This window comes from Passer domesticus, chromosome 10 (assembly GCF_036417665.1).
Source record: "Passer domesticus isolate bPasDom1 chromosome 10, bPasDom1.hap1, whole genome shotgun sequence".
In the NCBI taxonomy this organism is placed as follows: domain Eukaryota; kingdom Metazoa; phylum Chordata; class Aves; order Passeriformes; family Passeridae; genus Passer; species Passer domesticus.
Genome location: NC_087483.1, coordinates 27,089,582 through 27,115,506, shown reverse-complemented (window position 1 = coordinate 27,115,506; position 25,925 = coordinate 27,089,582). Strand labels below are relative to the sequence as shown.

Genomic DNA, 25,925 nt, shown 5'->3' with positions numbered 1-25,925 from the left:
TTAAGCCACTTCCAGAGACAAGCTCAGTGCTGGGGGGAGAGAAATCAAACTGGAACCGTCCCAAGGAACCACCACTCTCAAGACCAGGTGGCCTGGGCCTCAACGTGGCAGCAAGGACTAACAGTGAGTAGTTCTAAAGGTCACTTCCATGAGGCCAACACTAAGTAAAACTACAGAACCCAGACTACTTCTCTGCTGTTATCTCAGTGACATTCCAAGACATGATTTCCTTTCCTCTTTTCCAGATGTTATTCCTGTAAGTATAAATTATCAAAAGATTCTCACTAAAACTGTGAAACATTTGTCACTCCCAGACATAGCTCTCAGCTTCCTACTCCCAGAAATCCCAACTCAGTCTCCCAACACCCTCCAATAATTAGGCAAGCCAGAGTTGCTCAAATTTGTACACAACCGCTGATACTTGTGAGCCTTCTTTCCTCTGTCTCCAAGACATCCAGAGGCTCCTGAACTCTGCTTTAAAGCTACAGGCTGTCTGGTACAGTCTGGAGATTTTCCAGATCATTTAAACTGAAACATGGGGGGCTGCAATAAAATAAATATTCAACTTAAGATTATGTTTATTATTTCTTGACATAAAAGGAAGATTCTGGTGCATGATTTTTCTGCAAAGACTAAATTTCAGGGATATTTAAATTAAAGAACACATGGAGCTCAGTATCAGTGTCAAGAGAAGGACTGAGGTCCTAATTTATGAAAAAAATCACAAACTAGTGCCCATTTACACATGAATGCCTTCATTACACAGACAGCAACCCAGAGTATTTTATAAATAATACATGCACATCCATGCTTCACTAGTTGCCCGATATCTAAATTACTTGAGGCACTGGCTGTCCTGCAGAGGAGGCACCACACTTTCAAAGATCAAACAATAACAGTAACTAGTCAATCAAGGAAATTGAACCAACCATGAATATTTTTAAACAACTGGTAGGTAAATCTAAGCTAGTCTACATATCCAACACATTTTGAAAATGCGTGTATACAACCACCACCAGAGCACTGGGATGTGCAGCATCCTCCCTGGATGACAACAGTAGCACAGTCTCCATCAATGAGGAGGACAGAACACATTTTGGAAGACAGCACTCAGAAAAACTCCTACTTTTAAAAGGTGTGCCACAGAAATGCCAGGAGTCTGCTGTTCAGCATATACACATTTCTAAACTTCATATAAACATCAGTAAAAGAGAGCCATTTACACTAACCTTGACAGAGCTGACTAGAGTGTAAGTAAGCATGGAAAATGACCCATTATACTTCATATGAATAAAAAGGTATCTATTATTCATTTAATCATTATTAAATTATTCATCTGACATAGAATTCCACTTTCAATTTTAAAAGAAGGAAAGGGGCAACAAATATAAAATATGCATAGTTGCTTTTCTGCGTCTTCTGGAGGCAACATGGCAAAGTAAACTTTTGTCATTCTCTTTCATTTTTACTGTGGTATTTTGCTATTTCTCCCAGAAAGTAGCATAGCTACTCAGCATGTAAGTATTACATGCTTGGTAACACTTCTCCCTGATCCCAGGCCCTCAACTAAATAAAATTCCAAGAATAGCATCTAAAATTCCTAAGACCAAAAACAACTCCAATACACAAATGTATCTTCATTTTTTCCCCAGTTCTATATTTTTTGAAAAATCTGCACTTTTTTTTTTTTTAATATTTGGATAGCCCAGTCACCATCAAGGCAAACACTCCAGGACAAAGGAAAAATAAAGAAGTATTCAACTGGTAACTTCTTTTCTGTTATAATGACTTGCAGTGATAATGCTGCTATCTTTGACTTTCTGGCAATGAAAGTCATCTTAGGGCCAACTTAATCCAGTGTTGGGTCCCTAAATTTATATTCTGGCACCTAACAAGAAACCTTATTTTCAGAATTAATGGACAACTATGAACAGTTTAGTTAGCAGAGTAAAAATGAACTGACATTTGGTAGGTTTTACATGTTTTTCTCATCACCAATCTGGTTGACAACCATAGCTGTGATTTTATTTTTTAAGATCTAGTAAAAGCAGCATTTTAAGATTAACTCCAGAATTTGGGAACATGTGAGTTCCTATTATTATACCTGCCATTGAAAATCCCTAGAAAATCTGGGGGAAGAGTGTATAAAAGACACTGGAAAGAAGTGCTAATAAAAGCAGTGAGAGCTAAAGGAGTTGGGTGGGTGGCTTTGGAAGCCTTGCACGTATCCATAGCTCCTGCAGCTGATGAACTTACTGTAATTGGGAAGAAAAGTCATGTGAAATACAGCAGAACTGTTAGTGAAAAGCAATAGGGACATATAAATTCTTCCAATTTTTTCTACTAGAAAGAATACTGCCTTCCTCAGTATTCTGCTGTACCTCTGTATAACGTCTGCTTGGAAAAAGACAAGATTTGGGGGTTAATTATCGTTTTATTTAATTTTTAATCCATGCTCCAGACAAAAACTTATCAACACATTCAGATTTGAGGCAGGAACAAGAAATGCCAGCCTAAAAAAGTGGTTTGGTATAAGAATGTATACAAGTCTGTCACAATTTACATCATGATTTTGTAGCACTATAATCTTCTGCTAGGAGAAAAATAAATAGACAAGCCTAAACCTTCAAATTTTAAGCAGCTTAAACAAGTTATGTGCTAAAATGGGATAAGGGAATTTGCATGATTTATGATTATTGAAATGTTATTTGCATATTTGTATAATGCATGGTCTGTTAAACAGAAAAAGGGATTTCCTTCTACACCTTTCCTTTCCAAATTCCATAGCACAGCTTACAAGGATGGAGTATGGAAGGAACAGTTTATTTAGAGCCTCTTATGCTGATGGATGGCTACCAGGGCCAGCCTTACAGAATCACACACCAGTTTGGGAAGGACAACTGCAGGTCATACAGTCCAACTTCCCTGCAAGAGCAGATTGCTCAGCACCTTGTCCAGCTGAGTTTTCTACCATCTCCAAGAGATTCCAGAACCTCTATCAGTACCTTCAGGTCATACTTTTGGTGAAAAAAAAAAATCATATCTCATGACAGTTTCCTTATGTCCTAACTTGTGTCCACTGTGTTGCACCCTATTGCCTATTCCCCTCTCTGATAAAACCACCAGCTCTGTAGACCAGGGGAGGGCACTGAATGTCATGCCTGGACCAAGTGGAGCACTACCAGTTGCTATACTGGGACTGGTGTGTTTAATATTTTTACCTCAGAGAAGTGCAAAGTTCTGCACCTGTAAAGGAAGAGTCCCTTGAAATTATGTCAGCTGAGAAGTGACTGGCTGAGGAGCAGCTCTGCTGGAACAGACCTGGGGGCTGTGGCACACAGCCAGCCAAGCATAAGCCAGCAGCGTGCTCTGCTGTTCCTGCTGGGCTGCATTCACAAAGGGAGGCGACTGCTCCCATTTGAAAGGCTCCATTCACAATCCCAAGTGCAGTTCTGAGCCCCCAGTAAACAGCACTGATAAGCCAGAGCGAGTTCAGTCCAGGACTGTCAAGACAGCTGGGGGCTGGATCACCTATTTTGTGGAAAGCTGAAGGAGATGGGTTTGTTCAGGCTGGAGAAATGGAGGCTTTGGTGGGAGATAATAGCAGCTTTCCTTTCAGAGAATGGAAATTTGTGAGGAGGTTATCAAGGAGAAGGGGCCAGATTCTTACAGTGGTCCATGGTGTGAGGATAAGTTAATGAGCCTTAGTTGAAAAAAGAGAGGTCCAGACTGCAAATAAGGAAAAAAAAAACCCACTACAAGAATAGCTAGCATTGAAACAGGCTGTGCTGAGAGGCTGGGCATCTCCATCCTTGGAGACTTTCTAGAACAGACCGAATAATGCTCTAAGCAACCTAGTCTGATCTTCTAGATAAAACTGATTTGAGCAGAAGGCTGATTTAGAGAGCTCCTGGTATCCTGTGATTCTATCCCCATGCATCTCAAAGAAGTGTGTCTCCACTTTTTCAATGCATTCTTATTAGATACATTTAGACAGCAATTAGATCTCCCCTTAGCCTTCTCTTCTTAAAATAGCCTGCTCTTCTAAATAGAGCCATTTGTAGGACCTGGGCATAAAACAGGGAAATACCCATATTCATCAGAGAAAGGAAAAAACCCTCATCCAAATACAGACGTGGAAAGAGTAGAGAACAACCTAAATAGAAACACTGTGAATACAGTCCAGTAAAAGGCCTGAACAGTGAAAATAGTGAATTGGGGAAAGAAATTTGGAAGTGAGAACAAAGAAACTGCTCCTATGATCCAAGTTTCCTGTCTTTGGGGAAACTGGAGTTTGACTACTCTGTCATTTATTCAAACGCATCACAGAAACTACGACATCTAGCCCTTTTTCCAGCTACCTGGGACAATAATAATCTGAGCTTTTGGACAACTGACTGGGTCAAAGGAAGTAAGAGGCACTCTGGAGTCTTTGACCCTGATAGGAGCCATGTTTCCCCCTCCAAAATGTCCCCGTGTATTCTCCTCACTTTCATGAGCAATAGTCAAAAGCAAATGGTCACTAATCAGGAAAGCTATCCAGAGGAAACCAGAGGGTCACTAACACTATTCACAAAATTCAAAGTTTGTATCATAAACCCTTCTTTAATGTTTTTTCTAGGAGACAGAATGTTTTAGCTAGTACTTTTCCAAATGAGTCACTAACACCCTTGTCTTAATTCTGCAGCTGCTGCTAATTTGAAGTGCCAGCCTTCTCCCCTCTTTCCCCAGAATGAAATAAAATATCAATGTTGCACTGTGCTGAAAATGGAAAGTTAGATGTAACACTATGCTACAAGGCCTCTGGAAGTTTCATTTACATTTGATTCTTTCTTTCCTCCCAGGCCTACACCTAACTTAAGCCCTCTCAGCAAATTATTTCACACTTACCTCCACAATCATTGGTCCTAAGAATGAAAGTCAGACTCAAAAGGTTTTTTAACACTTAGTGCACCAACATCTAACACAATTAAAAAAAAAAAGAAGAAGAAGATAAAAAAGAGGGAAAAAAAAGTTAACAGCTATCTGCATTTATGTGTAATCAGCAAATTTATATGTAATCAGCAGCCCTGTTGGCCAAGGCCCCAGAAAACCTCTTATCCAGAAGAGCTCTCACTGAGTGAGACAAAAGTGAGACCCAAGGGGGTGGACTTCTTTTGGAGACAACTTCACCCATAGCCATGCAAATCTCAAACTTCTTTGTATCTCATTAGTTGCTCCACTGTAAAAAGGTGCTGCAGCTGGGGGGTTTGGGCTTAGTTTTCAGCCAGGCTGGTTTCTTGATTCAGCTCACTGACCAATCATACAAATGCTAGGGCCAGCACAGGGGGAAGAATGGGTTGTTGGGAGCAATGGGGGAAGACAAGACTGCCCTTTTTGGCTGCTGTGCATAGTTATGTAAAATTAAAGTGATTCTGTAGCTATGGCCTGAGGGATAGAAGAGGTCACAGATACTACCACAGCCTATAAACTGCTGTGGAAATTGTGTCAGTGTGTGTTGCCAAGAGACAAGCACAGGAATTCACTTCTTAACCTGTTGTAAAACCCACAAAGTGAAGCCTGTTCACTCTACCTTTCTAGAAAACCTCAATACTTCCCTCTCAAGGCACAAGAGTCACACCGAACATTTTGTCTTCCTTCCTGTATCAGTAAGTTCTGTATCTACCTGGAATGACTCTGAAGCATTTCTCACAGGCCTTACATGAGATTTCAAACACTTAGCTTAAATATATGTTGAAATGTTTTCGGCAAGCTGGAGCAACTGAGACGAAATGTGCTCTTACAATCTCAGACTATGCACAACAACATAGTGCCCCAAAAGCTACCATGGAACAAGTGAGTCCTGAATCTGCTTATACCTACCCATGTCCAAGCTCTTTGACTTCCTCAATTCTGAGATAACATAATTCAGCTTAGAACTTACTGAAATAACATTTCAACACAGATCTTTGTATTTTCAGCTGAGGAAGACTAGGAAGATGTATGAAGTCAGAAAATAATTATCATCTATTTAACCACAGTAGATACGACCTGAATCTGTTTTGTGTCTGTTTTGACTGAAGGGAATTAAACTCAAATAGAACAGATTTTTATCAATATGCTTTTTCAAAATTTTTCACTTTTTTAGCAAAGCAGGAGTTTTTCCAGCAGAAATAGTTGTGAATAAATACTACTTTGCACAGGACACAACGTCTATACAATTGAACAGAAAACAAGTATGTCACTTTAGCTAAATCTGAGCATACATCTTCAAGGGACTATTTCCAAACGAAAAGCATAATTTAATAAAAAACAACTTATTTTTAAAACCATTGTTAATTGCTCTTGATTATGGAAGACTGAAACGGAAATACGTAACTGTACCAAGATATACTTTCCCATTTATTACTACACCTGTGTTGAAACTTCTTTACTGCTATCACAATCACATTTCTTTCATTAGGAGCATGTGTTAGTAGCCTCAATTACCTTTCTGAGTGATGTATCTACTATCAACATTAATAGCTCAAACCTTGCTACTTGGACTTCAAAGTAGATGAAAAATTGTGTCCAAGGAGTTTTTTTGATGTATATACTAAAAAAACCCATATATTTCTTAAAGGTATTGTTTTATAGAAAAATAGATTTAGAAAACAATGCTTTACTACATTGTATTATTCTTCATAGGAACACATGAATAATTTGGCCTACCTTTTCTTCATTCTTTCAACACTGAGTGGAAGCTCAGAAATTTACTAAGGAAATTTCATCCTTGAGACTGAGACCTAGACACTTATCCTCTAACTAGAAACAAAGTACTTAGAAGTATATAGCATGCTCAATTCTGATTTAAAAGTAATGAGGAAAAAAACCTACTATCATTATGAAGAGTACCAGCTGAGTTTTGAAAAAAAACCCATACTTTAAAGAACTGTTTTATTCAAAGAAAATTAGCTTCTCCCCACACAAACTTATTGCACACCTTTCATGGCTGCCTTGGGATCCTGTGCTGAGGGTAAAGCTAGAAAATACACCAGCACAAATCAGACATTGTATAATTCTGGCTTCTTACAGCTGTTGCCTACCTACTGGTTATAAACTTCACATTCACAAACCTGGTGCCTGGAGGGGGTTAACAATCAAAATACAAAAGGAGAACAGCACTGAATAAATGTCTCAAGACTATTTCAAGTCATATATAGGTTTATCACTTTTCTGTTGAAGTCAGTCCCATAAGACCATCAGACTCAGGATCTGCTCATATGTCTGCAATAAAGTTACTACAGAATCACAAAGAGGGACCGAGATTTTGCTGACATTTGTTAAATGACGCAAATCACACAGTATCAAATTAAGCTGCAAGCATGGGGTACTCTAGGGATGAGTTTAGTCTCAAACTTCTGGAAACTACAAAGCTAATAAGAACCTGTAATCTCCACCATTGATTCAGTGAATAAAAAAATTTTTTAGCTTTGTCATTTGCAAATTCAGTTTGTGCATATATATATATATATATATATATACCATCCCTCTCTATAAGGAAGTTGGATTCACGAAGGAAAGTTGTGACTTTTTAAAAAGTTTTTAACAGAGTCCCTAGGAGAAAAACACAAAATTAACACACCTTATGGATGCCATTGCTGCTTTTCCTGGATTCCAGCCCTGATCACACAGTGTCTAAGTTGCACTCCCTAACTTTTGCTCCTCTGAAGTGAAGATTATGACCATCAGGGCATCGCAAATCACCTCCAAAATAAGCATGATCAACATAACCCAACAATAAATCAAGGTTCTAGTAAATGTTGCTTATCTGAAATGGAAGGCAAAACTCCTGTTGACGTCAATGAAGCCAGTCTTACAGACGATGGTGGTGTCAAGTGTTTCTACAGTTCATGTTTCTTTATCAGAGTTGTTTAGAGAGTTACAATGATGTACACGAAAATACATGATATGAACACTTTGCTCAACCCATTTCTAGAGAGGCTTTTGCATATATAAGCATTATTCCAGCAAGAGTTTCTAGAAATACTGCATGAAGGGCATATTTCTAGTTCATCACAGACTACCTGAACCAAACTTTAGAAGTTCAAAGGAGCTATAACTGGGACTGAGAGATTCCTCTCACAAAACAAGCTGGCTGGAACAATTAAGTAGAACAATCATTGTGACCAGTGATGAGAAGTTACTGGTCTGATGTATAGGTGTAAACAGACGTTCTCAGTTTTGGACTGGAATGTTTGGAAGAAGAGAAAATGCTCTTTCTAGGTAATACTCTTTATTTCTACTTTCCATCCTCTGAAATAATTCTATAAAGTCAGAGGGATTATCTTACCACCAAAATGCTCAAATTTTTTTTTTTTTTAAATTGGAATATTTTTACAATTCTTTCCCTTCCACAGTATAGTACGTTTTTGGAAGGAATTCTCTGCATAGTTGCTCAATAAACCTCCAGCGTGTCTGGAATGGGAGGGAACACATTCAAGAAGCTGGGAGGATAATGGGATCAGGTAACTGTGTGGAGACAAAAAGCTTGCCTGCAACTAACCTGTGCTTTTACTTCTGTGAATTTCAAAGCTCAGTCAAGAACCACAGAGATCACAACTAGGGACAATAAAAACAACTTTCCAGAATATAAAATGTGCAAATTACTTCTGTCCAACCTTATAAACATGCATACTCTGCTTTACTGTAAGCTTATCTTTTACTATGTACAGATTTTGCAGTTTTAGTGCATATGGAATAAACGTAACTAAACTGGTAAGAATTAGTAATCATTGATACTGATTAAAATCAGCTCATAAGCTACTGAAACTTTTTAAAGGGTGACAGACCTGTGCTTGGTCTGAATGCAGCGCCAAGGTACATATTACCAGCAAACAATTAGCAGGTCCTTCTTCTGCTTTAGAAGCTGAATGTTCTACATCGGTCTACTAATTTCATATACTGACACTAAACTGCAGCTTATCCAGTGTCTGCTAATAAGACAATTTAATGTCTACTTGGTTTAATACTGTTAACTGATTTCCTTCTTACTCTGCCATCAACAGGCTTGGATAAAAGTTAAGTGTTCCCATTTTAAAGTTTGCTCTCATCAACCTGAGAACAAGGTTTTGACATGGCAGAATCTGCCTGCTCACTACAGTTTATATCAATCTACAGTCCTGCCTACAAACCCACACAACTTCTAGAAATATTGGCTCTTCTCAGAGCTGCCAAAGCAGCAGTTTTGCACCTACCAAATTATAAAGTTCAAAGTCCACTTGAAGATAATTTCGCAAGATTCACAAGACTTCATTAGTTCTAGGGTTTGTTACCTAATACCATACAAAATAACTAGAATTCAAGTATCACACAGGTATTACCTACGACTACTGAATGCTTACACTTTAGATAAGCCATGCTATCTATAGAAAATGTTGCCATCTTCCACAAACCCTCTCTTACACAAAGAGCTTTCCTTTATGATACAGAAGACTGCTGGTGGAATTACTCATATTGTCACATTACTCTCTCAAGAAATACCAGTAATACAGGTAGTTATCCAATTTAGTTGTAAACTGTTGTGTGCATTGTGACCCTGAATTCCATTCAATATGGAAAACAAAACACAGACTCACTTTTATTTCTTACTTGACCAAAGCAAACAGATTGTAGCCTAAACATGTCTCTACACATTTGTATTTGTTTATGTGTACTCTATCTTGTTAAATATTAAAATACTTTGCCTGGCACAGCCAGATTTTACTCCTGGACAGACTGGCCTTTAAGCACTGGTAGAACACATGTATCTTAACGACAATAATTTTCCAAAACAGTGAAATAAAAAAATCTCTCAACTATAAGTAAAGCTTCGAGTATGGAAACTAGATACAACTGAACTGAAATTTGAAAAGCAATGTTACAGAAATATGGTTAAAGAAAGCACCTAAACCATTAGAAACATCCATTGAACTTGGAAAACATTTTTGATGCTCTCTGACAAGCTGTACAATGCTGCAATTCAGGAACTGTCCTAAAACATACACTCATTAGAAGACACAAAATTTAGCAGGTATGTCAAGTATATCATTCCAGAGTAAAAACTGTCCTAAAAATGAAGGTTTTACAAGCTTCAACTTAAAGCCATTTCAAACTGTTTTCCTTGCCATAATAATATTTCATTTTTAAAGTCTTCCAATGTTAATTTTGCTCTTTTCATTTAAGTCCATAGTTTCACTAATCTCTTTTGATGCTGAGCTCCCTAAGATTAGAGGGAGGGAGGTGCTGAATCACAGCAAATGTTTATATTTCCTCACAGAATATATCACTGAACCAGCTTGAATACTTCACGAATAAGACTGTGAAAATCATAACAGTCAAATAAAAAACCTGTTTTTTAAAATCTGTAACATATTAATATCAATTAAAATAGTTGACCACATCAACATTTTAACCCAAAGAGCCATTAGGAATGTATGCAATTTACCTAAAGAGTATTTCTGAGTGCTCCACAGAAAAATCCATCTTCAAGAAATTCCTGTCACTTCCTAGTTACTGATTTGCAGATTATTAGTCAGCAGATTTTCCATCATTATTTTAAAAAGGATAAGATGAGAAGCAGAACTTCTGGTTCAGGAGATTTCCCTACCTCCTCCAGTATAATCACCTACTATTACCCATCATTCATCCAGCAAAAACAATTCACTTCTACTATCATTTGCGTTTAACAAAACCCAAAGATTTCTCCAGAATTACTGAAAGAGTGGACAGTGAGCTGTTTTAGGGCCCAAAGAACAGTACAGCTAAAAATTATTAATTAAATGAATATTTCTACATGTCCAGAGGGGATCCATAGTGGGAAAATTGCTTTTGTTACTGGATTCTGCATACCTGAGTACCAAAACCTACAGTCACTGGTCCCTGTACCTATACCAAGACACCAATTTTTCTTTTATTTCTTTTGTAAAATAAAGGTCTCTGAAAACATGAAACTTTCACTGGATCTCAGATATTTCATTTCATATGTGTAGGTCAAATGGCTCTGTGTTCTCTCTGCTGAAACAGAGCAATGTAATTTCAGGCTGTATAATTTTATAGCAAAGACTGCAAGGCAGCTTGAAGATGTCATTGACTGTAATACAAATCAATATTAAATTATCTGTACAGGAAACATTTTCAAAAGACGGTCCATCCTGTTTTCTCATAGGATCATGGATTTCTTGGATCATTCTTTATTAACTTCTATAAGCTATCAGAGTTTATCTCCCTCTTCAATTATTTACAGGTCAAAACAGTCAAGTGATACTGCTTTATATATATTCTATGTTATGTACTTGGTTTGTAACTTACAATTGCCACACAAAACCATGAGGGTAAAAGTTTCTGAATAAAGACATTTGTTTCATTTGAGAATGTACATATTGTCTTACAGCTAAGTGATGCAAAAGGCTGTCCTTTAGGCATTCCACCTTTCTTTAAAATAATGCATTAAATATATGCACACACATATATATATTAAATACATATGTAAACAGTTACTGCAGTGATTACTCTGCAGCTAAACCTTTAAATGGCTATAGTCTGTCCATCTTTAGGCTGATGTCGATTACACATTTAACAGATTAGTCATTTCAAATCACCTAAAGACCTTAGTCACATTTCTATCAATTTCTGTAAATATGAAAGCACATTTCAAAGCCTCCTCATTGCTGCCTTGTAAAATGTCTCATGACTGTCAAATGGAATTTATTTTTCAGCCAAGCAGTCTAAAATACATTTCACAATACAGTAACACAAACACAATAAAAAGAAGAGCCTATCAAGTGTGCAGATAAAGAGAAGGGAATTCTTTCCTGTCATTGCCAAAGAGGCAAGACAGTTCAATAGCAAAAAAAAAATAAATAAATTTAAAAAAAAATCACAACCAAACCCACACCACAGTAATAACCTCTAAAAAAAGTTCACACATGGAAGCCTCATATGGGTCTGTTTTGATTTGTGAGGAGTGTCACTGGTGGTTGGAAAGGCTTATGCTAAATGTTCCAGACAGCTGATGCAACCACCTCTGCATCTGCCAGTTTGCAGCATGATGCTTCTAGAGCAGTGGGGCTGGCTGCCCTTAAAGACTTGAAGGAGAAAGGGAAAAAGGTGGAGATCCTCCACCGCAAGAACTACTAACATCAATATCCCCGCAAACAGCAGCTACCCGTGTACAACATTAATCATCACGACCTGGACCCTGAATGCGTTTTTTAATCCAGTTTGAAAACTGTGAGCTGCCAGCTCACAAAGGTCCGACTCCACAGACAATGAGTATCCACCCGAATCCGCCAGCTTCCCCAATGCCCGTATTTAATGGGAATTACGGCCATCCCCACCGCAGCAGTAAGCGCGCCCTGCCACCCCTCGGGATGTCACAGCACCCCCGCCGCGGCCGAGGCACGGCCATGGCAGCCCCGGCCGCCCGAACTTCGGCTCCTCTGCCCGCGTTCCGGGGCTGCGCTGGGCGAAGGCAGCGGGAGCGCGGCCCGCAGCGCTCCGCTCTGCGGCGGGGTGGCCGAGGACGTGGTTGGGAAGGAGGAGACACGCCGAGAGCCCTGGGGAAGAGGAGGGACCGACAGCGGGAGGGGAAAGGCGAGAGGGGAGTCAGGTCGGAGACTGCACGGTCGGGAGCGAGGAGAAGCGGTGGAAGCCCGGCGGGGGCTCCCGGGGCGGCGGCGGGCGGCAGGAAGGGGCTGCCGGCTCTTTCCTGTCTCCGTCCCCCGGTGCAACCTGACCGCCTCCCCCGGGCCGTGCCCCAGCCGCGGAGCTCCCGCCCGGCTCGGCCCTGCCCGGCCGCCCGGAGCGGGGCCAGCCCCAGACCCGCCGCGCCGCCCGGCGTGCCGGACCCTACCTTCGCCTGCAGATACTGGGGGTAGTAGTAGGTGGTGTACTGGGGGTACATCTGCTGTTTCCACACTTTGCCCATGAAGCTGGAAATGTAGCCTGCAGTGCAGGGATGGGGGGGTACTTTGGGGGGCTCCAGCCGCCTCTCCGTGTCTCTCTCCCCTCCTGCCTCTTCCTTTCCGGCGGCGGCGGCTGCTGCTGCTCCTCGGCCGAGCTCAGACCTTCCTCCACCCAAAAGCCACAGCGGAGCGGGGGCAGGCACTCTCGCTCTCTGCCCGGGAGTTCCTGCCAAGTCCCCGCCCGGCCGGGCCGAGCAGCAGCGGCAGCGGAGCGGCGGCGCGGGGAGCGCTCGGGGCCGGCGCGGCGGTGCCAGGCGGCGGGGCAGGGCTGGCGGAGGGGCGGGGGACGGGGGCGAGGGGAGGCGCTTAGCCCCGCTCGGCGCCCGGGGCGAGCCCCAGCCGTGGCCCCGCGGCGGGGCAGCCCCGGGGCGGGGGGCGGCGAGCGGCGCCGCTCGGCCCGAGGGCCGCTCCAGCGCCCGGGAAAGCTGCGGTGCCCGGCGGGAGCGGAGCGCAGGCTTTCCACGTTCTGGAGGACAGGAGGAGGAGGGCTGCAGTGGCCGCATCGTGCCCGGCTCGGCTCTGACCTAATTAGCCTGGTTGTGCTTTGTTATCGCCTTCCCTCTTTTGTGCATCCCGCTGCTGAGCAGTGGTGCAGGGCACAAGCTGTAGGGAAAAACTGGGTACAATTTTGGAAAACCAAATTTGGCTTCAATTCCTCTTGACGGTACAGGGTGCATTTATCTGCCGGAGCAGAAGAGACTGCAGTGCTAAAATCAGTTTACAGAGCAGCAACCACAAAGCCAGACCAAATTCTCTGTCTGGCCCATTGAACGTTCTTAAATTTGCACTTCAGCCAGTGGTGCTGAGTTCTCCAACAGGAAACATTCCTGTTATAGGCAGTAATAGCTATATTTTTTCACTTGAATATTTTCTCTGAGAAAGCTGGTTTCCTGAACGTTAGAAGTAGGGACCAGCTGCATACTATGCTCTACTGTTGTGTGTAAAAAAGTCCAGTGGGTTTACTTCTGACAAATCCATCTCTTTTCAACCCAAAGATAAGCTGATCCTCAGAGCATTAAGCAGATGCCATTTCTTTGTCACACTAATCACAATCATTTTTGTATTGCGGCACTGTTTGATTAATAAAACATGTATATAAGGCCCACCAAAACTCCTGGTTTTATTAACATCAGCCAAACTAAATGTGATAATAGCAGAAAGAAATATTAAAAACTTGAAGGATGTACAGGCATCCCAGGGTGATAGCAAAGGCAGCCTTGGTGCAGCCATGAATCCCTGCTGCAGGCTGAGCAATGAGAGGTAACTGCAGATAGTCTTCCAAATTCCAGCTGAGCAGAGGACAATTACGCAAATGACATTGCAGTTCTCCTTGCCAGCTATTAAGATCACTTTAAAAGTTTGGGGTTTTTTTTTCTTTCCAGGGAAGAGAATTGTACACACTTTGCAGTCTACACAGATTAAAGGATTAGTGGCGTCTTTAGGAGAAGGCGTTTTCTTCAGAAAAGGCATGGGAGTTTTTGAGTTTTGGTTACGTTTGGGGGTTTGTTTGTATTGTTTTGGGGTGGTTTTTTGTTTGTCAGCACACGGCTAGAATGACTATGAAAACAAGGAGAAACACAAAAAACATAAGAGCTGGTAATGTCTTCTGTGAGAGGGACAAAGATTAAAGTTAGGGGAAAGCTGAACAGAACAGAAATATCAGGTATTTGAGGGGGTTAAGAATGTGCATCTGGAGAGGCTGAAATGGCCATGGCTAAAATCAGCTGTCTTCTGTTTACTGGCATTTATGCAGTGGAAAAAGCATACAGGCTGCAATTAGCTCCAAAGAATGCCAGGTAATATGGCTCCAGGGTAGTGCGTTGTCAGAGGACAGCAGGCATTAAGCTTCAGAACTTCATGGGGAAATGTGTTACTACAGCCCAGATACGTGAGAATACTGTTGTAGACTGCTTTGAGAACTGCCAAATTGTGGTCTGAAGTTCTTGGTTGAACTACAAAGAATGTGGTGCTGGCCTCTCATAAACTGACAGGTTACGGGTGCTAGTACACTTAGTTTCCTTTAAAAAAAAAAAAAAGGAAAAAGAAGAAATAAAGACTGATGATGCACTTTGTGGGGATTTTCCTGAGGAGAAAGAAAGAATGAGATCTGAAAGAAAACATTATACTGAAGACATCTGGAAATTAAGAGTGTTTTCCTAGAATCCATTTTCATGTAAACAGCAACTGTGGTTGTCAAAAGTACATTGTGCAATCCTGAATGAGGAGAGAAGCATCCAGAAAAAAAAACCTTCAGGAAATGAGGAGAAGGGAAATGCAGCCTATATCGTTCCAGCACTTACAACTGCAACAGTCTCCAGCTTAACTGTGTCAAGTTATAGGTAATGGCTGATGGGTGCCAGCAAGAGAAGCAGCAATGCACTCTGCCACAACAGCTCCTGGAAGTGATGAAAGAGCAAATCTGGCTAAGAGAGTATTTGATTTCAACCGTAACAGCTAAAGCTGATCTCCAAGTTCCTTCCCAGTCTCTCCTTGCAAAGACTGAGAACTTTCTCAAACAAAGTCTTTTGCTCTAAAGATTAATCTCATCCCCAAAGATGTGTCACTGTTAATGTAATGATGAAACCAATTTGGTTCCATTTGCAACCAGAATATTTTCTAATTAAAGATCTTCTTCCATTGGAATATCTGTGAAGCTGACATTAAAGAAGTTCAAAATTCATAGTTTAATATTTACCATTTAATTTAAAACGCAAGCCTGCAACTTAATACTGCAAACTTTAGAGTGCAGTGATCCCAGTGATGATAGCTGAGAGTTTGAAAATAATACTCAGTTTTTACTAAAAAAGGTTAGAAGATATAATTATTTTATTAGAATCATTTACATGAGTTTTAGAGCATTTTTTAAAAAAATTATAGTTAAGGTGTTTATTGAATTAATGAATTAAGAATTCTTGGGTCAAAAAAAAATTAAATTTCTCATCACACAAGGCAATCTCTGCTTCTGTCTTTTTAATATGTTGATTATTCAGTCAATTTAGTAATATGAATGCAAGTTGTGCAATACAGAGAGGATTTCATTGCAAATGAAACTTTAAACCAAATTACTAATTTCTTAACTTCTCATACTAATGGAAGGGTTTGGATTTAATTACTTATTTTATGTTAATTGCAAGGGCACATAAAAACTTTTACATTGAAACAGTTTATGCTGTATGGTGGTACCAACTCCTGTCATCATGACTAAATACTCACAAGGTTTAAAATGCTTCCCTCATTTATGCACCACATTAAGAAGGAAGATAAACACTGAGGTGTGTTCTGGAAGCAAGTAGATAAACAAAAGAGTAAAAAGCTGAATTCCTACAAAATGTTAAGGAAAACAGTACTCCATAATTTTGTCTATGGCCAGAGTTCACTGAGTATTAATGAAACCATATTAAATTCTATTAAATTCTAGGCGTTTTTCCTTTACATTACTACTTTATCATGGATATTCTCTAACTGCTCAGGAGTGATTAAAATAGGATGAAAACACAGTTGGCTTCTTGCTGCAAATGCCTGAGAAGTGCTGTATGTGCTGCCATTCAGAGGAGTTTTAGGGCGACTCAGTTGAACCCAATCACAGGTTATGCACTGACTCCAACAATGTTGTAAGAGAAATCCCATTCATGTTGTAGAGATTAACTTAAACATCAGGAGTTCTACCCTAGGGCAGAAAAAGTCAAATACAATGCAGAATGGGAGGCAAATGTATTTAAACCATCTCACTTCAGGAACCGAGGTTCTGTCCTCTGCACCATTTGTGGTCTTCGCATTTGTGGTCTTTGCATTTGTGGTCTGAGCAGAAAGAGCTCAGCACATGTTTGTGCTGAAATCGTTACTACTGTGCCACAGTCAGGGATATTTGAACAAGACCTTTTTTTTCTAGTTAAGATCTAGCTTGAGTTTTGGGAGATCTTTCTTCGAAACCAGATGTACCACAGCATGTGGGTGAGAGGGTGAGCAAGTCGCTAAATTACCCTGTGCCTTACTTCTGTTTGCAAACTGTGTCAAACATTCACCCCATTCTTTGCCTGCACAGGGCACCACAATCACTCGCTAAAAGAATCTGCCGAATTCGATTCACATGAAAGGACTAAAGCAAATGGAAGCAGCGGCGGTGCATCCGTTGTGAATACAGAGAAACCAGGTACTGCGTCCCAATTCACATACAAATGTTAACAAACCAAGAATCTATTTTACATCCTCAGTCAGCACGTTAGGGCTACAGAAATGCAGTGGGGTTTAAGCTATCCACCAAAACTTCTTGCTTTCAACACACACTATTCCAATTACTTGCAAAACCTCCTTGTTGTAATGCCACCCTTAGCCCCATCGCAGGGCCTTGACTGCTTTGCAACACAAATGAAAGACTCTTCAATTTAGGTCGCACTAGGCCACACTCAAGCACAAAGGCTAAATAAACGGCCATTGTTCATGGGCCACCAAGATGAAAAGCACTTGATTGTTGTCATCAATTAAATCAGCTCTCTAGCTTTAGTGGCTATTAACCCTTTCAGCAAATTCTTAAATATTTATTTCAATGGAGTGACTACAATTCTGTACTTTTACAGTAGCTGTCCTGGTGTAAGAGCATTTCCCTGGAGCACTGCTGAATGTAGCGTGCCCTTGTTTATCCTTACAGCTGAGCCATGCACTGCACTGGCTCAGCTGCTCCTGACAGCTGCAGGCACCGTAATTCACTTCTGAAAATCTACAGGGCTATACAGCACTCTAAGATTGTGCAAGTGAAGTATTTAACTGGCACTAACATGCGGGCATTTAGCATATTCTGCATTAGAACCTCCCCTTTCATGGTTTCATGTGCACCCGGCAATGCTTCCACTATTGGCAATGGACGCCCACAAAAGATTCCTCCAGACTGCTCATGAAAACAGGTTGTGTGTGCAGCTAAACATATCACCATGAATTTGGGTGATAACCTTTTCATCATGTTTAGATAAGTCTGAGAGTATCCACATAAGTGCCCCATTTTCTATATTTTCTATATTTTCTATATTCTGGTTTACCCCAAGAAGCCCAGCTAACAGAGATGATTGCACACTAAAAGCCATTTGGTTTTTTCCAGCATTCTTCATAAAACCTTGTGAGGCACCTCTTGTTGGTCCAGTTCTATAGATCTATTTAATACATGTTTTATGCAAATAGTCTTCTCACTGGTGCCACAAGTGAGTTGTATTACACGACTATGTTCACTCTAGGGTGGAAGTAGTTAAGAATCCCACTTCTATTAATATATTATTTATCAGAAACTTCCATCCCATGCAGTTCCTAACTATCCTGGAGTCTCTCTGGCAATAATCTCTCTTCACTGTGCGAGCAGATGAACAAGGAACAGAGTAATTGTACCTCTATAAAATATTGACCAGCTACAATTCTTTCATTAAGACATTCCCTTCCAGTTTTCTCATCTCAGTTTCGGGGCAGAATTTTCCATTCCTCCCCTTTGTCCTTAAACACCAAGGCCAGCCTGCTTTGGCTGCAGTATAATAAGAATAATTGTGGGTGTCTTTTTACCAGTTTGACCAACCAGCCATGGTTGGTTCTGATGGAATTCAAACCATTGGTTATAAACATTTATAGATAATTTGGAACAAATATGGGGTTTTTCCTACCACGCAAAAAAAAAAGAAAGTTTAATTTTTTTGATTAATCTTCACAATACTTTTCTGAAACTATTTTTTAGTGCATTCACAGACATAAAACTGGGATGACAAAGGTCTATGTGACTGTTACAAGATTATAAAGGACATAATTTTTGTTGCAAACAATAGAAATAAAATAACAATATATATTAGGGGGGAAAAAAACCACCACCACCAAAAAAAACCAACCAAACAAACAAAAAAAAAAAAACACCAAAAAACCCATAATTTTGGATTTTCTGATTCCAAAGCTAGTTCTCCAGTTTTGTTGTTTCTAACACAAATAATTGAATGCACTAAAAAAACCTTTGAACTCTCATCTGCAGGTCTAACTGTTTCATATCTGTCTTGTCTCCCAAATTATGAATCTTATCTTAATAAGACTTATTAAGAAGTTCTTCCCTTCCTTAGGATTGGATTTCATGTCTGTCAGAAACATTGTTGTACCAAAAAAGTGTTTCAGATAGACAGCAAAATGTTCATACCATTTAAAAACCTTACCAATTCTCGTGTTTCACAACAACTCTTTATAAACCAATGTGTATTTATTTTGGTGGAAAGGTACCCAAACAAAAACATTGCATTTGCAGTTCTAATCTCTGGGGCTTTAATCCACTGAGAAACTTATGAAAGTACTCTCTGATTGTGGGATAATATTTCTATCAGATGCTAGCAGTATTTATTGCATCATTTTATGAGTTTTGATGCTTTTTAAAAATAATTTGATGTATATAAAGTATTTTTGCTTCCATTTTCACTAGGGAAGACACAAAGACATTAAATCTCCAAACATATGTTCCAAGGGGACCTAAAAACTGTAAATAAACAAGGCAAAGTCTGAGCTGTAATCAACACATCTCTAGCAATAAAGAACGTTAACAACTTTTTCTCAGAGGACTTAGAGACTAGCAAGTATTTGATAAACCTTGCCGTCATCTTTAGAATTCATAGTTTCAGATTTTCATACTTTAAGAGCGGCTTATCAAATATATTAGGGATTCACAAAGGTTTTATAGGTTTCATTTATTGTAATTTCTAGTTAATTTACAACCTTAAACTCCCTACAAAACGTAAGGAACGCCAGCATGTGTGACCAGAGCTGTAGGGCAGAATTTCCAGAGTATCACACACGGTTCTGTGCGTGGGCCAGCCCTGCCAGGCAGGAGCAGCAGCGCCTTGGACAGAACAACATGCGGGCAACGCTGGATCCTCAGACCTCATCACAGCCTGCAGCTTCTTCACAAGGGCGAGAGGAGGGACAGGCACTGAGCGGTGACAGTGACAGACCCGAGGGAAAAGCTGCACAAGGGCAGGTTTTGGTTGGATATGAGAAAAAGCACTGGGACAGGCTGCCCAGGGAAGCGGTCACTAGTGCGGCCTGGCGGAGTTCAGAAGCGTTCGGACAACGCTCTGGGGCACACGGTGCGGCTCCTGGCCACGCTGCAGCGCAGGGCAGGGAGTTGATGATCCCTGTGGGTCCCTTGCAGCTCAGCAGATGCTGGGGGCAGCAGTTCCTGAGGGGCCGGCGGTGCCTCGGGCCGGGCCGTGAGCCGGGCTCGGGCCGGGCCCGGGCACAGCGCCCCCTGGCGCCGCGGGCCGGGCGGGAAGCGCGGGGGGCTCGGCCCCGGCTGAGGGCCGCGGCTCCTCGGCTGGGCACCGGCTGAGGGCCGCGGCACCTGGGCTGGGCACCGGCTGCGGCACCTGGGCTGGGCACCGGCTGAGGGCCGCGGCACCTGGGCTCGGCCCCGGCTGAGGGCTGCGGCACCTGGGCTGGGCACCGGCTGCGGCACCTGGGCTCGGTACCGGCTGAGGGCCGCGGCACCTGGGCTCGGTACCGGCTGCGGCACCTGGGCTCGGTACCGGCTGAGGGCCGCGGCACCTGGGCTGGGTACCGGGGAACGCCGGCTCCGAGTCTGGAAGCCTCCGTGCCGCCAGGTGCTCCTCGCGGCCGGGAGCAGCCCGCAGGTCCCACGGCTCCGCTCGTGCCTGGCTCCAAGAGCCGGTGTTTCCTATCCCTGTGAGCATTCCGGATTTTGGCCATCCCACAGAAGAAACAGAGAATGGTTTGGGTGGAAGGGACCTTAAATACCTATTTCCAACCCTTCTGCCATGGGCAAGGACACAACAATATCATTCTGAATGCTAAATAAAATAAAATAGGTTTTGTTCTTTATTTCTCATTTGTATTTAAAGAGAGAGAGACAGCAGACCATGCTGAAAGCCCTTCTCCCTTTTCTTTTTTTTAATACTATTTGTTTTAACCATGGTCACCACATATAATACATTCAACACTAGTTTCTTTAACTACTGATTGTGCATTTTCTTACCAGCCCTGGACATTTTCCCTGTCTCAGAATCCAATTATGCATTCAAAACACCCACAAAGGAAGTAAAATTAATCTGAGAGAACTGAAGATTTGAATAATTAAAATAACTGAAATGAATACTTGTTGATGATATGTTCACAGGAGTATTTAAAAATACATGGCAAATTTCCTTAGTTCTGTTAAACATATTTATACAAGATTTTAACCACAGCTGTCAGTTCTTAATACAGTGCATGGATTCTTGCAACCAGTAAAAGGAAAAAAAACCATATATTTTTTAAAATATAGATTGTTAAATCAATGGAGAGGTTGCATTGTCCTTTCCATTTCAATTTTTTTTCTTTCTTTTCTTTCAAGTATGTTCTCAGCATGATATAGTAAGACAATTCAACTTAGCAGGATAAAGAGGTGAAGACATTCCTAGAAAACATATGCTCAATATAAAGTCCTTTTGCAAAACATATATATGAACCAACTCAGCTGGGAGCAGTTAAGTACATTTGTGTGTGTGTGGTGGGTATTCTTGTAGGCATAAATAAAAGGCTTCCAAACAGGGAGGAACCTTTCTTCAAAACAGCGTAGTTAAAACGAAAAGAAATTACATGTCTACATGAAGAACGTTGATATTTGGTTTTACATTTCAGCTCAGCCTCTTCAGTTTGTCAAAGGTAAGACATGGCTTTAGTCACAGTTGCACACAGACAAGACCTTCATAATGACCTTTCTTCAGTCTGCCACTCAATCATGGTATGATTCAAATCCAGGTGTCAGTTTTTATGTCTCAATTTTTCCATCCCTCTGTATATTCAGGTAGCTGAGAAAATTGCTCAGGAAGGATAATATCTTCTCATGAACAACATTTATTTTATTGCTAAGAGGTAAGCATTACACATCTTTTAACATGGGTCATTTGGCCTTGCCTTGTGTCTGATGAGCCAATTCTTATGAATAGTCCTTTTCATGGGTGTGAGTGTCACCCAGTTACTTTTACTTGCACAACTCTTTCCATGCTGCTGTCCTTGCCCCTGTTTATGTCCCTCTCTCAAATCCTTTCCTATTAGATTAATTAAAATGGTTGAGGAATCAGACATAAGGGGTCACATATGCTATGATTCTTTGGATCTTAAAAATAATAGATGCTTACAATTTATGAAACAAATGAATGAATAAGGTGCCACTTTTATCTAGAAAACTGGCCTAAGCAGACAATTTGTAAAGAGCTTATTCAAAAAGAGGAAGCAGATGTGGTAGACTTTTGACTCCATCCCTCTGGGAATAGACTGACAACCGTGAAGATGGAACACAGGATCCCAGCAAGCTGGTTTTTTAAATGCACCTAAGCTCACACAGGATGGGGAAAAAAAAGGTTTTATTTCCTCTATGTCACTTTGTTTTTACAGTCTGCTGTGTTGCTGTATTGACTCCCGTCTCCAAGAAGAATAGCAGCAGGCTCTTTTCTCTCCAGAGTTTGGTTTCTGAAAGGTATAGATGAAAAAGGTGGGCATAGGGGCAGACCTTATTGAGAAAGAACTGTTTTCCCTTTCAAGCTTGATACCTATGAATCTTTCCTTTCCCTTTGCACTTAAACATGCTCACAAACAAAAAACCACCTAAATTAGACCTGTCCCTCTCTCAGGCGGAGATACGAAACACTTTTGTTGGGTTACAAAAAGAAGTTGCAATATGTGCTCTCAGATAAATTATATAATGATCTCACTATCAAGTCTTGTCTTACACACAAAGGTAAAAAAGCACTACTCTAAAACACTGGATTGTCCTGCATTGTGCATAGCATAGAACTCCATCAGGCCCCTATCTAAGTCTTATGGATGAACATTTTTACTCAGCACTGGTGTTCACAGTAATAATTTGCTATGGACTTCCAAATTCTTATAACCTGTTTCTTCCTTTAAAAAAGTCTCTTGAGATGTTTATTCTTTTCTCAGTAGCTGTGCACTCACAGCAAGTGGAAATATTTGTACACAAAAAAAGAAAAAAAAAGAGAGAGAGAAAAGAGAGTTGCACAGAAGCAATTTTCTTTGCAAACCATCATGTTTGACAGTTCTGTTTTACACTTGTGGAAGATTCTGAACAGTGTCTCACCCTAACTTGCTTGCAAGTGACCCACCTCAGTCACACCATAAAGAGTTAGCAAACTCAGCGTAAACTGTGACTTCCCAAGATGCTTATTTCATGGTTATTCCAGGAAATTTATCCATTTTAATTATCCATTAATTGGGATGCATTCGACAAAAATTGCAAAGAAGCTGGAGAACTGTGGTTGTCCCACTAAGGAATAAATAAGCACAGGAGTTTAGCCTCCAAGGACAGCCACCAATTCAAAAGGACAAACTGGCATCATTTTAGGCACAGTGCTAATGGTAGGCAAACATAAAAAAACCCCAGATCAGTTAGCATTCAGCATCCAGAAAGCTCAGTGTCTTTGTTGAACAGCTCTGGACCATGAAACTTGGGAAATTTCTGCAAGGGTGTTAGCACTTCCGGCCTTTGGCAAGGCAGGAAGTATTGCACAAAACAGCCCTTATCAGGGTATTTTGGTGCTGCCAGTCCCAATGCCAGCAAAGCCCAAGAAGTCTCAGGCCATTATAAATACTAACACACAAAAGAAAAAAAAAAGTGAAAGTCTCCGAGTATAAAGAAAGCATAAACTTAGAATGCTTTTTAAAAAGTCTAACACAAGTCTACCCTGAATTAATGTGTTTCCCCTTAATTTCAATAGTGTCATGCATTAAACTGTGAAACAGCAGATAAATACTTGTCTTGTAAATATTTTAGCAGAAAACATGCTTTAAATAATTGGCCTTAGCAAAAAGAATCCAGAACTATGCACATTACAAGGGAAACATTAATAAAAACAGCCAGGGTATGATAATAGTAAGGAACTAAGTGATCTCCCAGTTACATTGTCATTATTATTTGCTACATATTAATTATGCTTTGTATAAGATGCTTTATTTCTTTCTTCAAAAGGATTACAATCTAAACTAACACAGACCCAGAACAGATGGTATAAACAGGGAAGGTAAAAGTAGAGAACAATAGGGAAGCTCAATCTACATATATTCCATCTGTTTAAAATTAATGCCTTCATCACATTTTGTTGGAGATAAAAATTAATATCTCCACTTGGTCATGAGAGAACTACATAGATGGAGGGGAAAAATGACTGACTCTGTGGTATGCTTTCTTTCAACAAAAAAATATTCCCAGGCATCCTCACAGGAGTAGGAGCAGATGAAGAGCTGATAGGATGAAATGTCAATCATTCTCCATAGCATTATCTCAACCAGCCCACTAGAAATTTTAAACACAATTCAACGATAATATATAAGAATTAATTATAACGATTCATTCACCACACCTGAATCTTTCTGAACATGGACAGTGCACCTACACTCTCAAGAAGGGAGATAAATTTCTGCTAAAACGTTACTTACTTTTATTTCTTTCTTACTTTTTAGCTTGTAACAGCTCTTCAGTGGTGAAAAACCTTATAGGTATGAGGTGTGGATCTCTTTAGAGCTGTGGAGAGCCCTTTCAACAGCATGTGAGCATTCCATGCTGGAAAGTACTTCACCTTGGCTTTGCTTGAAGGCAAAATCCAGAATAACTCAAAGTTGGTGTGTCCACATCAGAACATGTGAGATAAATGAGAATGAGTGACATTGAGGGCATAAACTTTTTAATGCTCCTCTGCCTCTTCATTCAAGCTGCAAAATACGTGTTCTCCTGTTACAGCTGTCCTTGGTTCACTACTTCCTTACTAACAGCTTACAGCACTCAAACTGTGCAGTGACAGCTTCCTTTGTAAAGCACTTCCCAAAGGCCCTGGAGCAGAGCAGGATTTGCAGCACACTAGGAAAGCAGGCATACATGCTTTCATACATGGGGCAGATCCAAACATAAATTCATTAATGTAGGAAAAATTGAAGCCATTATGTCCACATCAACTTGTTCACAGATCTCTATACAGATAGAATAGAAAACAAATAAAATCTGTCTTCCTGCAAAGCAGAAGAATTGAGAGTGGTAAGATAAAAAGAAAGTGGGCAAAACAGAAGTTTTTCAAAGCAATTTCCTTATTGCATATATTTGAGCAAAATCAAAATAAAATTCAAAGTATTCCCTGAACAGCACACCCACCAAAATTTGATTACCTGTGTGTTGGTGCATTGGAAACCTCTCATCACCAGCTACCCAACTTCATGTCCCTTATGGCTGCACATGTCCTGTGACAAAGCCAGTTCCTACTGTGGTCCCAGCCACTCTCATTCCCTGCAGCACCTCCACAGCACTCCTCTGCCTCCATCTACTGCTTCAGCCAGAGGCAGCAGATCCAGCCACTGGTTCCTAGTCAAGAAGTGATTGCAGGCCAGGCAACTTTAGCTGATTGACTGGTGACAGTGTGACAACACTGATCACTGCTGAGCTTTTCATGTAGCCTCTCCCTTCCTGGGGGCACTGCTTGGTGTCTCTTTCCTTCTCCCTTTTTATTAATCTAATTTTCACAAAACCTGCTAGAATTTAATGGGTGAGATTTCTGCCTTTCTGCCTAAAATTTCAAGAAATCTTCCACAATTTCAGCGCCAGGGTTGAGAATTACTAGAGGATGCACACAATGTGCAACTTCAGAGCATTGTTTCTGGATGACACCCAAGCTCTTAGAAAGGCATGTAAAGGCTCTTCAGAGAAAAAGTTTCTTGCCAGCATTGGTACCAAACACCAAGAATGATGGGATCAGTGCTGATCCTCCTAACTAGCCTTTGAGTTTGTGGTGGGTCCATGACAACTCAAGTACATTATTAAACAACAGTAGCTGTACTGAACATAGCTATTATATAGACCATGGTAAATTCTCATAAGTGAATAGTGATGCTATGAATTATTCTCTGTAAATACAAAGACAGGTCTTAGAGCAGCCTCATGACAATGAACCCCTGTTGCTAGTT

The 25,925-nt window shown here is 40.8% G+C and overlaps 1 protein-coding gene across 5 annotated transcripts in view; it reads right to left on the bottom strand.

Moving 5' to 3' along the window:
- The window catches only part of RBMS1 (RNA binding motif single stranded interacting protein 1), a 337,082-nt gene that overhangs the window by 129,246 nt on the left and 181,911 nt on the right, over positions 1–25,925 (bottom strand). For 2 of the 5 annotated variants that reach the window (XM_064434717.1, XM_064434718.1), the window contains exon 1: positions 12,851–13,227. The exons of 1 other annotated variant lie outside the window; for it this stretch is intronic. In XM_064434717.1, the coding sequence (XP_064290787.1) occupies positions 12,851–12,925 (75 nt within the window). In that variant the 5' untranslated portion in view covers positions 12,926–13,227. Of the gene's footprint in view, positions 1–12,850; positions 13,234–25,925 lie in introns of those variants that run through there. 2 more of the 5 variants (XM_064434716.1, XM_064434719.1) reach the window with 2 other exon arrangements.